Source organism: Saccostrea cucullata, unplaced genomic scaffold (genome assembly GCF_032062105.1).
Source record: "Saccostrea cucullata isolate Sc308-1 unplaced genomic scaffold, CSIRO_AGI_Scuc_v1 ctg10266, whole genome shotgun sequence".
NCBI classification, from domain to species: domain Eukaryota; kingdom Metazoa; phylum Mollusca; class Bivalvia; order Ostreida; family Ostreidae; genus Saccostrea; species Saccostrea cuccullata.
This window is the reverse complement of record NW_026924551.1, coordinates 7271-23311: the sequence shown is the minus strand read 5'-3', so window position 1 is coordinate 23311 and position 16041 is coordinate 7271. Positions and strand designations below refer to the sequence as shown.

General features: G+C 34.0%; 1 protein-coding gene across 1 annotated transcript; it reads left to right on the top strand.

The window, feature by feature from the left end:
- Positions 1–1904: 1904 nt before the first annotated feature.
- LOC134266701 (STE20/SPS1-related proline-alanine-rich protein kinase-like) lies at positions 1905–7179 on the top strand (the record flags this gene model as incomplete). The annotated part of the gene is made up of 8 exons (XM_062748921.1): positions 1905–1918; positions 3894–3914; positions 4286–4453; positions 4695–4747; positions 5184–5236; positions 5660–5728; positions 6134–6195; positions 6801–7179. Coding segments are annotated over 8 exons (539 nt in total), but the record flags the coding sequence as incomplete, so codon positions are not given.
- Positions 7180–16041: the final 8862 nt, after the last annotated feature.

Sequence of the window (16041 nt, the reverse complement as noted above, 5' to 3'; positions counted from 1 at the left end):
GCGATGCAATCTGATTGGCTGAAACTTTAAACAGTTTTAACTCCCCTGGCTTTCAACCAAACGGGATGGGATTTGGAACATAGATAGATTTAATGAACTTCTACAAGAAGGTATGGTCACCATGCTCATGTATGCACGTGCGTGCACGTGAAATGGGTAAAATCAAAAATACACTTGAATGAGCGAATATTTTTAATACTTTTGGATTAAATACTTTAATATTTAGTATATTAAAGTATATAGATTGTGTAGACAAGATGATACGGTCATTACGCACATGCATTCACATGCGCACGCCTGCAATGCTAAAATTTAAAGAACTTGGAACCTTTCTGGGTAAACGTTATTAAAGTCTCAAGTGCATAAAGTTTGTCTTATTTAATAAAGCTTACAGGGAATATGGCAACAAAAGGGAGATGGGGAGCGTTTGGGGAACATCTGTAACGGTCCCCATTACAATTAGCACTAGTTATTATTATTTTTCTTCTTCTTCCTGGGTACTTTTTTGTCCGGGAATGATCTTGTAAACTGTTCGTCCGATGTAGGTAAAACCTTTTTAGGGTCAGTAGACATGTTATGTAGATTTGCGGAATCAAGGTCATTTTGCGCGCACGTGCTTGCAAGAGCGCGCACGTGCAACACGTGAAATGACCAATATAATGGATATTGCCGTAACTTTTCTATTTTTTGATGAAATTTTTTGAAACTCATAATGTACGGATACATTAGTAGTATAGACAAGCTGGCATGGTCAAAATAGCAAGAACTCACGCGCATGCACGTGCGCTTCGCTCTGATTGGCTGAAACTAAAGTCTCAATATCTTTCTTGTTTCTTGTCATAATATTTTGAACATAATCCTACATTATGAAGATCTACAGCTTGATATATAAGAATGTTCATGAAAGCATGCGCATGCGCGTGTGCTGCAATCTGATTGGCTGAAACTTTAAATGGCTATATCTCCTTTGTATTTTGACGAAATGCTTTGAAATTTAAAATATAGTCATGCATTAGGATATCCTACAATATGATATAGAAAAAAATTCATGAAATTACACGCATGCACGTGTGCTGCAATCTGATTGGCTGAAACTTGAAATGGCTAAAACTCCCTTGTTTTTCAACCAAACAGGATGGGATTTAGAATATAGATAGATATAGAGGACTCCTACAGGAAGGTGTGGTGATCATGCTCGTGCACGCACGTGCATGCATTTCGAACGAGTGAAATTTAAAAAACCTTGAATGAGTGATTTTTAATACTTTTGGACTGAATGCTTTAATATATAGTATATTAAAATGTATAGATAGTGTAGACAAGATGATATGGTAATATCGCACATGTAGTCGCATGCGCTCAGGTGCAATGCTAAAATTTGAATATAATTGGTATCCTTCCGGGAAAACGTTGTTAAAGTCATAAATGCACAGAGGTTGTCTTATTTAATGAAGCTTACAGAGAATATGGCACCAAAAGGGAGTTGGGGAGCGTTTGGGGAACATCCCGTTACAATTAGCACTAGTTAGTTTTAAAAACGTTTAAATGCTTATATGAAATTTTGAATTAATTTTTTGGGGCGTGAAATTAAAACCATCACAATTGGAAGTTTTTGAGATATCGTTAATTTTTCAAACCGTGGAATTAAAACAACTTCCAGTAACCATCTTATTATACCCCACGCACCCCCACACAAGTAACTATCTTATTATACCCCACACACCCCCACACAAGTAACCATCTTATTATACCTCACGCACCCCCACACAAGTAACCATCTTATTATACCCCACGCACCCCCACACAAGTAACCGGCTTATTATACCCCACCCACCCCCACACAAATAACCATCTTATTATACCCCACACACCCCCACACAAATAACCATCTTATTACATCCCAGGCACCCCAACACAAGTAACCATCTTATTATACCCCACACAAGTAACCATCTTATTATACCCCACACACCCCCACACAAGTAACCATCTTATTATACCCCACACACCCCCGCACAAGTAACCATCTTATTATACCCCATGCACCCCCGCACAAGTAACCATCTTATTATACCCCACACACACCCGCACAAGTAACCATCTTATTATACCCCACACACCCCCACACAAGTAACCATCTTATTATACCCCACACACCCCTGCACAAGTAACCATCTTATTATACCCCACACACCCCCCCACAAGTAACCATCTTATTATACCCCATGCACCCCCGCACAAGTAACCATCTTATTATACCCCACGCACCCCCACACAAATAACCATCTTATTACATCCCAGGCATTCCTACACAAGTAACCATCTTATTATGTCCCATGCACCCCCACACAAGTAACCATCTTATTATACTACACGCACCCCCACACAAGTAACCATCTTATTATACCCCACACAAGTAACCATCTTATTATACCCCACGCACCCCTACACAAGTAACCATCTTATTACATCCCAGGCACCCCCACACAAGTAACAAGCTTATTATACCCCACACACCCCCATACAAGTAACCATCTCATTACACTTTACGCACCCCCACACAAGTACTGTAAATTGGCAAATAATCCGATGGTTTTAATTTCGCTATGTTCGCGTTTTATCATTTTTCCGTGAAATTGAGCCCAGCCTGAATATTATTATTAGTTTTAAAAACGTTTAAATGCTTATATGAAATTTTGAATTAATTTTTGGGGGTGTGAAATTAAAACCATCGCAATTGGAAGTTTTTGAGATGTCGTTAATTTTTCAAACCGTGGAATTAAAACAACTTCCAGTAACCATCTTATTATACCCCACGCACCCCCACACAAGTAACCATCTTATTATACCTCACACACCCCCACACAAGTAACCATCTTATTATACCCCACGCACCCCCACACAAGTAACCATCTTATTGTACCCCACGCACCCCCACACAAGTAACCATCTTACTATACCCCACACACCCCCACACAAGTAACCATCTTATTATACCACATGCACCCCCACACAAGTAACCATCTTATTATACCCCACACAAGTAACCATCTTATTATACCCCACACACCCCCACACAAGTAACCATCTTATAATACCACATGCACCCCCACACAAGTAACCATCTTATTATACCCCACACAAGTAACCATGTTATTATACCCCACACACCCCACACACCCCCACACAAGTAACCATCTTATAATACCACATGCACCCCCACACAAGTAACCATCTTATTATACCCCACGCACCCCCACACAAGTAACCATCTTATTATACCCCACACACCCCCACACAAGTAACCATCTTATTATACCCCACACACCCCCATATAAGTAACAGGCTTATTATACCCCATGCACCCCCACACAAGTAAACGACCTATTTTCAAAGAGTTTAATTGGTAGCACTTTTGGCTGATGTTTCCAGTATAGTCAGTTTGATACCGTCATTGCTTCTAACTCATTGTTTTTGTAGAAAAGACGGGCAATGCAAGCATGAATTTTGCATAGTATGCTTATGCTGTATGAATTCTCTATAATAGTGTACATTGTGAATATATTTGGATATTGAATACACAGGGACAACTAATTAAAAGCATAAAAATAAAGATAGAATCTAACAAATGCATTGTGTATGTACTACAGTAAAACTCGTTTAGTACGAACACGGATATAGCAAAGATATCTGGGATCCCCAGCTATATATATTTAACAAATTCTTTACATGGATATAAGAATTACTGATATAGCAAAGTAATTTCACAGGTCCCGAAGACTTTGTTATAACCAAGTTTTACTGTTTATGCTAATGATTATACATATATAAATTGTTTATGTAGAATGTACTAGTGTTTTCACTCTATAATGATGTTTACGTTTATTTTTCAGGAGGCAAGGGAACCAGTAGAGGTAGGGATTCCTGAATATTAGAGACATAGAAATTATTTATTTCTAGTACATGTATTTCTTTGGTATATTTTAAAACATTTCTGAAAAAATGACAAGGAAATGGCGTTTACATAAATGTCAGGAGAAGATGACTGCTTTATATTAAATAAATACTATTTTGAACCAAAAAAAGTGTTTAATGAATCATTAGTGACCAAGCATACCATATATCTTTTGAGCATTATCTTGGAAAATTTAAATTCTGTGCAATTAGCTTTTCCTTAGAGAATAATTTTGAGCAGCAAATATTTACTTAAGCACCCGCATTTCTAAACTTTTAAAAAGCCCTGTATTAAAATAACCAATATGGAAAAAGTGCAATAATTTTGTAGAATGCAGATACCTCAGAAACAGAGCAAGCAGCCACCAGTACAAGTAGTACGGTCACTGTCGTAGAAAAGACTGATGATACCGTCACCGCGGCAACAGATAATACGCCAACTGAAGCTTCGCTGGTCAACAAATCGGCGGATTCGACTCCGTCAGCATCAGCAACTCAGGTAAGGGGGGCCAGTTACAGGAACCAGTTCTATCGATTTTTCTATATTTCTTAACTACTGGTAATTGATATGTTTCCGCTTTGAAAAAATGTACCTCTAGTTCTAATTTCAAATTTATTTCATCCTTGACGTGACAAAATAGCTAGAAAAATTCCTGTGTTATAACAGATTATAAGTTTTTACTTGTAATGATACTGTTGGGTTTTTTTTCTTCACCTTGTCCTTTTTTTGTCTTCGGTAGGTTTTGCAGGCTGAGGTTTCACAGGTACCCCTTAACCTAGTCTTGAGACTCAGGTAAGGTTTATATCTAACAAAATTTTTACAAATATGTGTACCGTAAAAGTGATTATATTGAAGGGTTGAAAGTTTGACGATTTCAGTATATTATAAAAGTAGGGAGTGGAAACACCAACCATTTACCAGTATTATTTTAAGAGTGCTCTTTCACAGGAATATGAAGTTGACAAGTAGAAACTTTGACTATTATTAGAAATTCATCAATTTCATAAACGTTTCCTTGTTGTCAAAATTTTCACTTTTACAGTATATAAAACATAATGAATTTTTTTTTTTTTTTAATTTTTAGCTAAATAATTTAAGAGGTAAAAAACAGAGAGAGAACTTTATTTATAAAGGATAAAGAAGATCAGAAGAAACTGTAATTTTCATACTTATAAGATGAACTCCTCATATGTTTCAAAATAAAAGAAACAGTTTTCATTTTTTCCAGAAATGAAAAGAGAGAATTAAATGATATCAAATTTGAATTCACCATTGGGCAAGGTAAGAAAGACACAAAAGAAGGAGATAAAATTTAATTTTACTGTTAGAGTTGATTAGAAAAGGGAATTAAATGATACAAGAATGATTTAAGAATTCCTTTAATTTGAACAAGCAACAACAAAAGATCTGATATTATTTGAATATTACATTGCTATAAGCAAAAAATTTATTGAAATTGCGTTCACTATAAGCATGTACTAGTGTATTTGAAATGATGTGGTTATTTACAAATACATGTATATACTGTACATGCTTGTACATAATATGATATAAAATACATGTATTTTATTTGTTGTATTGGTGAAAGGACAAGCAGTAAAAACATTATTCATTCTGTTCAAGACCCATCAACATCTCTTTCTTTCCATCAAATTTTGGGGTAAATTCTTAATTTTTTTAATCACAATATTTATTATGACTTAGACACAGCAGACAGCGTCTCCCGAGAAATGGTAGAGGCGGGATTAGTCAACGGAAAAGACATGATAGTCGGTGAGCTCACAATTAAGGTTCAAGGTTACTCTCATAAGAAAGATAACTCTTAATGACATAAATGTTTATTATTCCTTTTTTAATTCTGCTGAAACATGGCTGAAAAATTGTCAACTTGGCGTAAACAATATACAATCGATCAATCCTTTTTAAATTTGACAAGTTGAAGTGTCTTTTTTGTCCAATTTTGCCCCTCAAGTTGTGCTCTAATTGTTTGTATTTTACTTGATAGCAAATATATTTCTTTTTTAAAAATCATAAGGGCTAAAGAAACATTTGATATGAATGAGCAGAAGGTGTATGAACCTCAAATTAGCTTAATCAACGACCTGTCAATTATGTAAAATTTTAATTATAAAAAATGTAAAATGCTATTAAATTAAAACTGACTTTTGTTATTTGTAGTTGCTGCCAATCTACAGAAACTCCAAGACTGCCCAGACCTAAAAAATGTAACCTTTGCTTTAGTAAGTAATAAATACACATACACTTTTAGTCATGACCATTACATGTATCAATGTTACAGTGTATGTCCCTTCTTTCTCCAATGTTCAAAGTGGTAATATTCTCTAAAGGAAAGAAATTTTTTTTGAATTTTGGTACTGTATACGGGGAAATTTTCGCCCCCTTCGGCCTCGTCACATTTGGGAGAATGTTAAATGGGGCAAAAACAAAGAACACTGTATAATTTTTAAAACAGAAATGTGAATGGGCGAATTAAAAGGGCGAAAATAACATGGGGTCACACGAAAATAACCCTGTATACAGTAGTTTTAAAACTTTAGCCATGACAGTAAAAAAAAAAGATATATTTATCAGACAAGTCTTGTCAGTCTTATGTTTTATATGTGAAAAATATGTTAAAATTATAATTGAATTTTGGTACTTGAACTCTGACATCTGAGTTTTATTTTAAGTCCAAACACTTAATCTTTAAGTATTTTACCTTTGATACCTCAAATTCTGGGATATCTCGGACTTTATCTTGATCCCTTTGGATTTGGAGTAACAAGATTTGACTGTATTCTTAATTATCATATGTATATAAGTTTTTGTTTGTTTGTCTCCGTAGAACTCGGGCTGTAGTCCTAACGAGGCACCTTGTGACAAGACTTTGATCGGATTCGCACAATTATCAATTAACGATGGATCTGTCGCACCCTTACAATAATCCTGATCAGTCAGAAGCTTCTGTGATACTAGATAATCATGCACAGTGCCAAGAATGGAAAAGACTAAGACTGAGGAATAAAATTAATGGAAGAAATTTAATGGGACAGCAGTTGCATATTAGGGCAATTTATGATAGCATTTTATGTCCGCATTTTTGTTATTTCATACTTTTCAAAAATAGCACAATGAGACTTGAAAAAAAAAACTCTTTTAAAAGTCTCACAAAAGTTTTTACTGTTTGGCAAGGTATAATGGTAATGTTACTAGAATAAAGATTTTATTCTTTTTGGTTTCAATTTATTTGGCATTTATGCTGTTTAATTTTTTTTTTTTTGCATTGTTAAAACTTCTGGCTTTTTTTTCTCATTAGGATGTTTTATTTATTTTTTCTTAATTGTTTCAAGAAAAATAATTAGAGCTCAAGATTCATCTATTTTTAATTTTTTTAATGAGAATATCTTACGTCAATTAACTTGTCAAGCATTGAAATGGAAAAAAAAAATTCAACAAAGAATTGGGGAATAAAAGGCCCAGGTATTGTTATGTGTTCATTAAAATACTGGTGCTTTTAACTCATGACCTTGACATTTTAAAAATGATTATTTACTGAATAATTCCCTTTATAATCAATTAGTAAAGATTAATGCAAAAGGGGAAATTTTTCATGGTAGAAAACTTTGATTGTAATGCATACAATTTTTTAAAAGTTAAGAAGAATATGTGCTATACCCCAGCATCAGCTTTTCAGGTAAAGGTTTAGGAGCATGCAAGTCTATCCCAGAGTATTTATAAGCCCTACCTAGACCAAACTTGTATTGAGGATGCTTTTCCAGACTTCCTTTGAAGTTGGATCTGACCTACATTTTTTGTGAGTGACCTGGTTCAAGTTTTAGCAGCAAGTCCACTCCCAAGAAACTTTTAGCACTACCTGAACCTAACTTGCAAGGATGAAGTATAAAGGGATAAAGAATACCAAATTTGCTTCTGATGCTGAATCTGATCTAAAATTCTCTAAGTGAATAGGTGAAAATAATAGAAGCTGGTCCATTTTCAAGTAACTACATGTATAAGTTGTACTTAAACCAAACCTGTGTGGATTTTAATCAAGATTTGCATTGCTTATAGATACTGATTGTCGAGTTGAGCTTTGTAATCTTTGATTGTACTTGTATCTTTGATTTAAGTTTCATTTATAAATTGTCTTCTTCCTCGATGCAGCAGGAGCTTTTCTTTTCTGTTATTATTGTAGGGAAAGATAAAAGGATATACTAGACAGCTATGTTCTGCAATTCATGCTTGTAACATGAGCATTTCCTTATGACATTTGGCATTGATGAAAACTATTGACAATGTATGAAAATCAAATGAACAAAAGAATCAGCCAAGAGATGGAGAAAATTAATAGAAACCACTCTTTAATCATGATATCAATGCAAAAAATACCATATTGGCTTTATGTGCGTTTTGATTGTTTATTTGTGTAAAATAAAATTAACTTTGCTTGTTATTGATTTTGTTGGTCACTTGTTTGTTGAATAAGACAGACAGCTAAGATTATATATAATATATTAAATTCTGTATATTTCTGTTTTTGGGTGATTGTTTACTCTTGTCAAATGTATAATACTCCAGAAATTTTGTTTGAAATAGTACTTGTTAAGCTTTTAAGCACATATTTCATGCTTTGAACAAAGTTTTGTTCCCAACTGCAGTTTGTATTCCTAAATGGAGGCTTCTATGAAAATAGTCCTAAAAAGATTGTTCAGGCATTTTATATCCAGGAAAATGCACTCAAAAATTGCTCAAGGTAAACTTTCTTTTTATTAAGTGGATGTTTTTGTTTCACTTAACAATGTCAAGAGGTTAACTTAATACTTATTCACTTGCCAAAGAAACAGTAGTAATATGTGATATCTTACAGTTCAAAAGGTTTGGATGATGTATTCCTAATGCTTAAGAAATTTGCAGAAAAGATGTTTGTTAGAATTAAAAATAAGACATTGTAATCTTCATTTGTTTAACATCTTTCAATAATGAAGAATAAACTTTTGTTTTTATTTGAAAAAATTTCCATTTTTAGCTCTACTGGTGGGATGGTAAAGTGTCTGTCGTCTGTTCATCTAGCTGTCCACATGTCTATAAGCAATTATTCAAAAACCCTACTACAACAGTTTTGGTCCTATTTCAATTTAACTTGACACACAAGTAAAGAACACTAAGATACTGTACCTGTACATAATTTGGCGTATTCAAAAATTAGCGTAATTGCTTGGTATGGAGTTGTTGGTGTAATCATGAATTAGCGCTACACATATCCGTTCAGTGTATTGTATATGTAAATGATTTTTTAGTGGTATTCATGAATTAGTGCATTAATTGTCTGAGCCAAAGGTATGTAACTTAGTGCATCAGTTTTTGATTTTGATGAATGGTGTTGCCATCGTTACTAAAAAAAATTCTGTAAAGTTCTTTGAAAATGAGAGATTTAATGCTTCAGCTTTTTTATGAAGGGTGTTGCCATGTTTGCTAAAATTACAAATTTCTATATAATTCCTTTCAAGCGTTATTCTTGCAAGTTTTTGTCCCATATCAATATGACTTGAAATGAGTACATAATTTATAGCATCACTTTAAATTTCGATGAACAGTGTTGCCAAGGTTACAAAAAATAGAATTTTCCGTGAAATTCCAAACGCTACTCCTGCAACTGCTTTGGTTCGATTTCAATGTAATTTGGCAAACAAGAGGACTACACTATGCAGCCCAATAATGTATATCAGTTTTAAGATCACCTGAGTAAACTCAGATGACCTATTGCTATCTGTTTTCATCCATTACATGGGATGGTTTGTTAACATTGAACATTTTCAGCTTCCTCTCTGCTATTGCATATCCAATTTCAACCAATTTTGGCTTAAAGTATCTATGGGCAAAGGAAAACAAAAATTGTGAAATTCATGAGGCCTGAGGGAAGGGACCAATACCACTCAAATTAATGTAATCTTTAAAATCTTCTTTACTCCTGGACATCAAGCAGTCAAACTGTTGGCATGATTTTAATCAGCATTGAGTCCTCTACCAAATTGTGAAATTCATGACCCCAGGGTCAGGGATTCTAGTGCTAGGGCAGGGCTAAATGGATTATATAGTAAAAATGCATCATTTCTTTGAAATTCTTCTTCTCTGTTCCTTGGCATCAAATAAATAACCAGGTACATAGTGATGTTGAATAAGACTGCTTCTTTCAAAATTGAATTTCATAGCCCTTGGGTCGGGGGCTCTGGTGTTAGGATGGGGCTCTATTGATTGTATAGTGAAAATGCATAAATTCTTTGAAAATCTCTGCTCCTGGGTATTTAATAAATTAACCAAGTACATAGTTATGATGAGCAAGAATGTCTTTTCCAAAATTGTTGATTTAATGGCCCCTTGGTCGGGGTTTCTGGTGTAAGGGTGGGGCTCGATTGCTTATATAGTAAAGATACTTTAATTCTTTGAACATCTTTGCTTCTGGGTATTAAACAAACTAACTTGGTACATACGAGGGGTGATCAAAAAGTTCGCGAACCATCTCTATATCTACAAAACCACAATTCGGATTAGAATAAAACATGTAAAATTTAGTACACACATAACCATACACAAGTTAATACTAGTAGCATATGCTTAATGAAGTTTTGCTCCTTGTTTGTGACGTCACAATGTAAAAATGACGTCACTGTAGGTCACTTGTGACGAAAAATGGTTGTCTCAGTCGAACTCGTTCAACAAACGACTGTACAATTTATTGTATATCTTAGAAATCGCTTTGCAGTCGCATATTATAAATTACACAGTTTATTAAGACAAAAAAATCGAATTCCTATAAATTCAATCAATGATTGGATTGATCGTTTTAATAAAGGAAGGCAGATGGTTAAAAATGATACGTGTCATGTTGCCCAGTGAAAGCAAGTTTGAAAAGATACGTGTTTTTAATTAAGCAATTTTCTATCAAAGACCTCCAATTTACACTTTGAAAATTACTGAATATTTGAATAATGATATAATTATGAAATACCTGAAATATCGTTTACTTTAGATTTTAAACATATTAGATATAATAAAAAAGAAGGCACCCATTCTCTATTCACCTTGAACAAACGTCTCTCCCGAGACAGAAGATTTGTGTTTTAATGGTCGCCATGCTTAATTTTGGAAAGGATATTCTTATCCGACCATTCTGTTGTCGAGATTTGACCATTTCTGACAAATGAACTGTTATTGTTGTAAAAATGAACTTGCACGGAAAAAAATATAAAACTCAGAAAAATCTTTCAGCTTTTGTGACAGAACGCTACATGGGGGTCACGTAACAGCCAATATCACGTGATTTGCATGCCACGTGATTCGCGCATGCACAGAACGGTGGTTTATGTGCATTAAAGTCGGAGAGGATTAAGTTAAAATATAATCAACATTGAAACCAAATAATATTTCTTTTATGGAAGTTATTCAATCAGTTCGCGAACTTTTTGATCACCCTTTGTATGTTGAATAATGATTCCTCTTCCAAAATTGTGAATTTCATGACCATGGGTCCGGGGTTCTGGTGTTACTATTTATATAATAGTGTTGCATTATGCAGTACTATGCCTAAATAGTAGGCAGGGTTTGACACATGGTGCACGAACCGGAGGCGAGTGCACTATGTGTCAAACCCTGCCTACTATTTAGGCATAGTACATGCATAATGCAACACTATTGTTATTATTATGCTGACTGTTGTAATTATTTATGCGGCAATCCATTTGTCTTTTTCCTGAAAATTTCGGTGCTAACACAGCGCACTTGCAAGAACTCATTCAAAATCTTCATGCTAAAATTGGTTACATGCTTATTTATTTTGGTTGCCAGTATTTTCTCTGAATAAGTCGGGATTTTCTGTCCCAAAGCAACTCATCTTTATTTTCTGTTTTGTTAGTAATTGTTGTTTGTTAGCAGACGTCGATTCTCATTGATAATTTTCTTTAACATCCTTCAATCAAGCGTCATATAAAAAAGCATTTTAATGACCCAATGAAATCAGTTCATCTAACGATCTGTATGTAATTAGTTTGAAACTTTGTTGTATGCATTAATCTAAGGTCCCTTAGAATAATATAACTGTTTTTAAATAATATTTGTCTATTCTTTCCTTCTTGTGTCAATTGTATTAATTAAGTTTATATATTTAATAAAATTCGATTATTTAGTGATCGTCTCTGTGGCGTAATCGATAAGGCATCGGACTGATAATCTCTTGGTCGTGAGTTCGATCCCCGGCGTGTGCAATGAAGAATTTATTCAGTAAACAAAGCCGTGCACTCTTTCGACATAGTATGTTAACGCTATATAAATCCTTAGACCACTATGCGAGAATAGTAGGGTATGGGTTATATAGAGACAAACTGACAGGAAGCATAATAATGGGCTTTATGTTCTTTTCGTACCACTCAAACGAACATAAATAATTTATAAAATAAACACAAACACGTATATTAGGATGTGAAGCGCTCTGATAGTGCAGTTTACTTATAATACACAGATTGTTACAAATACATATCAATCTTCTTTAATTGTCTTCCTTTCTACAAAATAAAACAAGATTTTTAAATATAAAATCTTTTTAAAACAAGTAAAGCAAGGGCGGGTGGGTGGGGATTCAGTTATATGCACTAAAAAGAGCCTTCGAATGGCTTTAGAATATTCTGTGCTAACAGCGGTCAGTTAAAACCCGTGCAATGAATATTTAAATGTCACCTGACAAGGTGACCAGCATTACAGCCAATAGATTACAGATATAAATAAACACGAACACGTGTTATTAGCATCATTGATAAATACATATATTGATTATTGTCATCTCTCCTCGTGGTTATTAAACCAATGACCTATGTACATTGTTATGATGAGGAAGAAAGCTTCTACCAAAATTGCTAATTTTATGGCCCCTGTGTCATGGGTTCGTGTGTTAGGTCTGGGCTCTAATGATTTTATGGTGAAAATGCATGAATTCTTTGAAATTCTTTTTTCTTTGCTCCTTGTAATTATGCAAATGATCTAAGTACATATTTATGATGAAGGAAGGTGCCTCTTCCAAACTGGTTGATTTCAGGGCCTCCTGGGTCAGGGGTACTTGGAGGATGCATAGTCTGAAAATAACTAATGCTTTGAAATTTGCTCTTTGGTATTTATCATAAATCAACCATTTAAAATTTCCAAAATTTTGAAATATGTGGCCCCAGGGTTAGTGGTTCCTGTGGCATGGGATGCACAACTGGTTATAAAGTGGAAATGCATTTTTTCTTTGTTACTCTGATCTACCTCTGATATGCTAAGTGTATAGTAATGATAAACAAGGGTGCCTCTTTCAAAATTGTGAATTTCATGCATTGCATGGCCTCTGGTTTAAAGCATGAACCATATTCAATTGTTGCAAAGTTGTTACATGATACCCAGGTGACCTATAAGGCCCTTTTTGACTCTTGTTTTTGCTGAATGGTTTCTATGGTTATTTAAAATAGAAATTTTCTTTAAAAAATCTTTGAAACACTACTCCTAAAGTTTTAGTTAGATTTCAGTATAACTTTGCACACATATAGACTGAAGCTAGTTGATTCTAATTATTGCTGCCTATTGCAAAATGTGATTTGGTAAAGGATAATACTTATTCACTGAGGTAATAAAAAATTTAAAAGAAATTGGTTTTTTTTGAAATCTGTGCTGCCTCTATATCTAAACCTTTAAAATGTTGAACATTCAAAATAGGTAAGGATGTTGAGGAAACAATAGTAAATGGGTGAAGTTGTGACTCATTCTACCGTCTTAAAACTGAGAAATATGTAGAACAATATTCTCTTTTCCTTTTAAACCTGATATTCATCTGCTTATCTTTCTGAGTTAGTTTTGGACAATATTGAACATTCGCGACTTCCAGGGGTGGTGTGGGGCCACAATAAGGAATCCAAGTTGTACAATGAAATTTATAGTGGTAAGCTTATTCAAAGAATACGTGTCCCCTGTTTAAGGAAAAGTAGGAGAAGCGCAGATCTATTTTAAGGTATTTTAAAGGGACATGGACACAGTTTCAACTGATTTATTAAAAACCATCTTTTTATATTTACAATTCCTAATTAAGGCAATTCAAATGATCAGCAAAAATTTGAACCGCATTTGTTGATATACAGAGGATGCAGAACTTCAAATTCTTCATAATGCAGACAAGGCTTGTGCCTTAATTTTGTTTACATATAGAAAATATCTTATTTATTATTACAAAACATGATTCAGCAAACCACTAGTACTAAAAACTGGTTAATCGTATTTAGAATGATTTTTTTAATGAAAGAAAAACTGCTTTTAACGAATATACGAGAGTTGTCCGGTATAAAATCGTGGACAATTTTAAGTTGTCTAGTGTGAAAAATAATCATTACTGCGTTCTGAAATTTTCACTACACTTTAGTATATATATTATATATAAACAAAACAGATTTCAAATACTGTAGTAGATATATGCATAAATAAACAAATTATGATATATGATGACGTCAAAGTGTCCAAAGCAGCATCACGCTTCATCTTTGCTAAAAAAAAAAGTTGGATAAGTCCCACTTAAATTTAGGAATTTCATTGATGCACATACTTTGGTCTACATAAACAGTAGAAAAACTAACCTCTAAATCAAACTGAACTGCTACCCGGTGCGCCGTAACGTCATCAAACGTCGCTATTTTTTGTGCGTTGTGTTTACCACTTTCCAATTTCGAATACTCGGGAAACTGCCGGAATTTAACCAAATGCACTAAACGTTTTAACAAAACGACAAAATAGATTGTAGATTCGAATAAGGATAAGTTTTATTCTAATCTTATGTATTTAAAACTTTTTTTCGAATTAAAACTTGTGTATTCTCTAATAAAACGTTGAATTTTTGTCAGTGCGCCGAAGGACCGTACCCTATACACTTTCAAACATTACAAAATCTTCCTTTTTGCCTACAGATTACCCAAAAAATTATGATGCACTTAAAGAGGATAAATAAACATTTAATGAACTTATCAGCTTAATGCATCCATTACATTTCGAGAAAAACGCTTTGTCCACGATTTTACCGGACAACTCTCGTATATTAATTAATATAAGTTACCTACGTAAAGAAAAACATGGCGCGGGCCTGTTTACATAACAAAGGTTTGGAGCTCAAAATCTGTCTTCTATCTTGACAACTGAAATTCCAATTTTCGATTATCTTTACAAATACCTTAGTTTAGTATTCTAATGCAATATTTTTGTAAAACACGTTTTGGTTGGCTAATGCACTGATGTTTGATGCAGTAAAACATGCACAGACGTGAGTGAAAGCTTTTCATTGTGACGTCATAATAGATTCTAATGCAATAGTTTTGTAAAACACATTTTGATTGGGTAATGCACTGAGTTTGAAGCAGTAAAACGAGCATAAACGTGAGTGAAAGCTTTTCATTGTGACGTCATAATAGAGCGACGCAAAAACACAATGCTCCGTGACGTATTTCATGTCACAGAACTCAACAAAATAAGACGTAAACAACAAACAGAATGCATAGATTGCATTAGAATGGGAATAACTATTTTCTATTTTGGTATTTGCGACCGTTAATGCTGATTTAACGGTCGCAAACATCCGTTTTACAGGCTCCGCTTACGCGTCGCCGGTAAAACTCAGTTTGCGACTGTTAAATCAGCATTAACGATCGCAAATACCAAATTAGAAGACAGTTATTCCCTAAATGACGCAAAAACACAATGCTCCGTGACGTATTTTATATAACGAAACTCAACAAAATTAGACGTAAACAACAAACAAAATGCATGGATTGCATTGGAATGGGAATAGCTATTCTTCTAATTTGGTATTTGCGACCGTTAATGCTGATTTAGATGATAGTTATTCCCTAATTTATAAAATGGAAAAATTAACTTGATATTTTTTTTTAGCTGAAACTGCGTCCATGTCCCTTTCAGAAGAGTTATGGTATGAAATTTAATTGCATAAACTTAAAAGCTTTTCGAGATATCACATGGAAATGAAACACACACACACAGACACACACACCCTCTCACACACAATGTCAGAT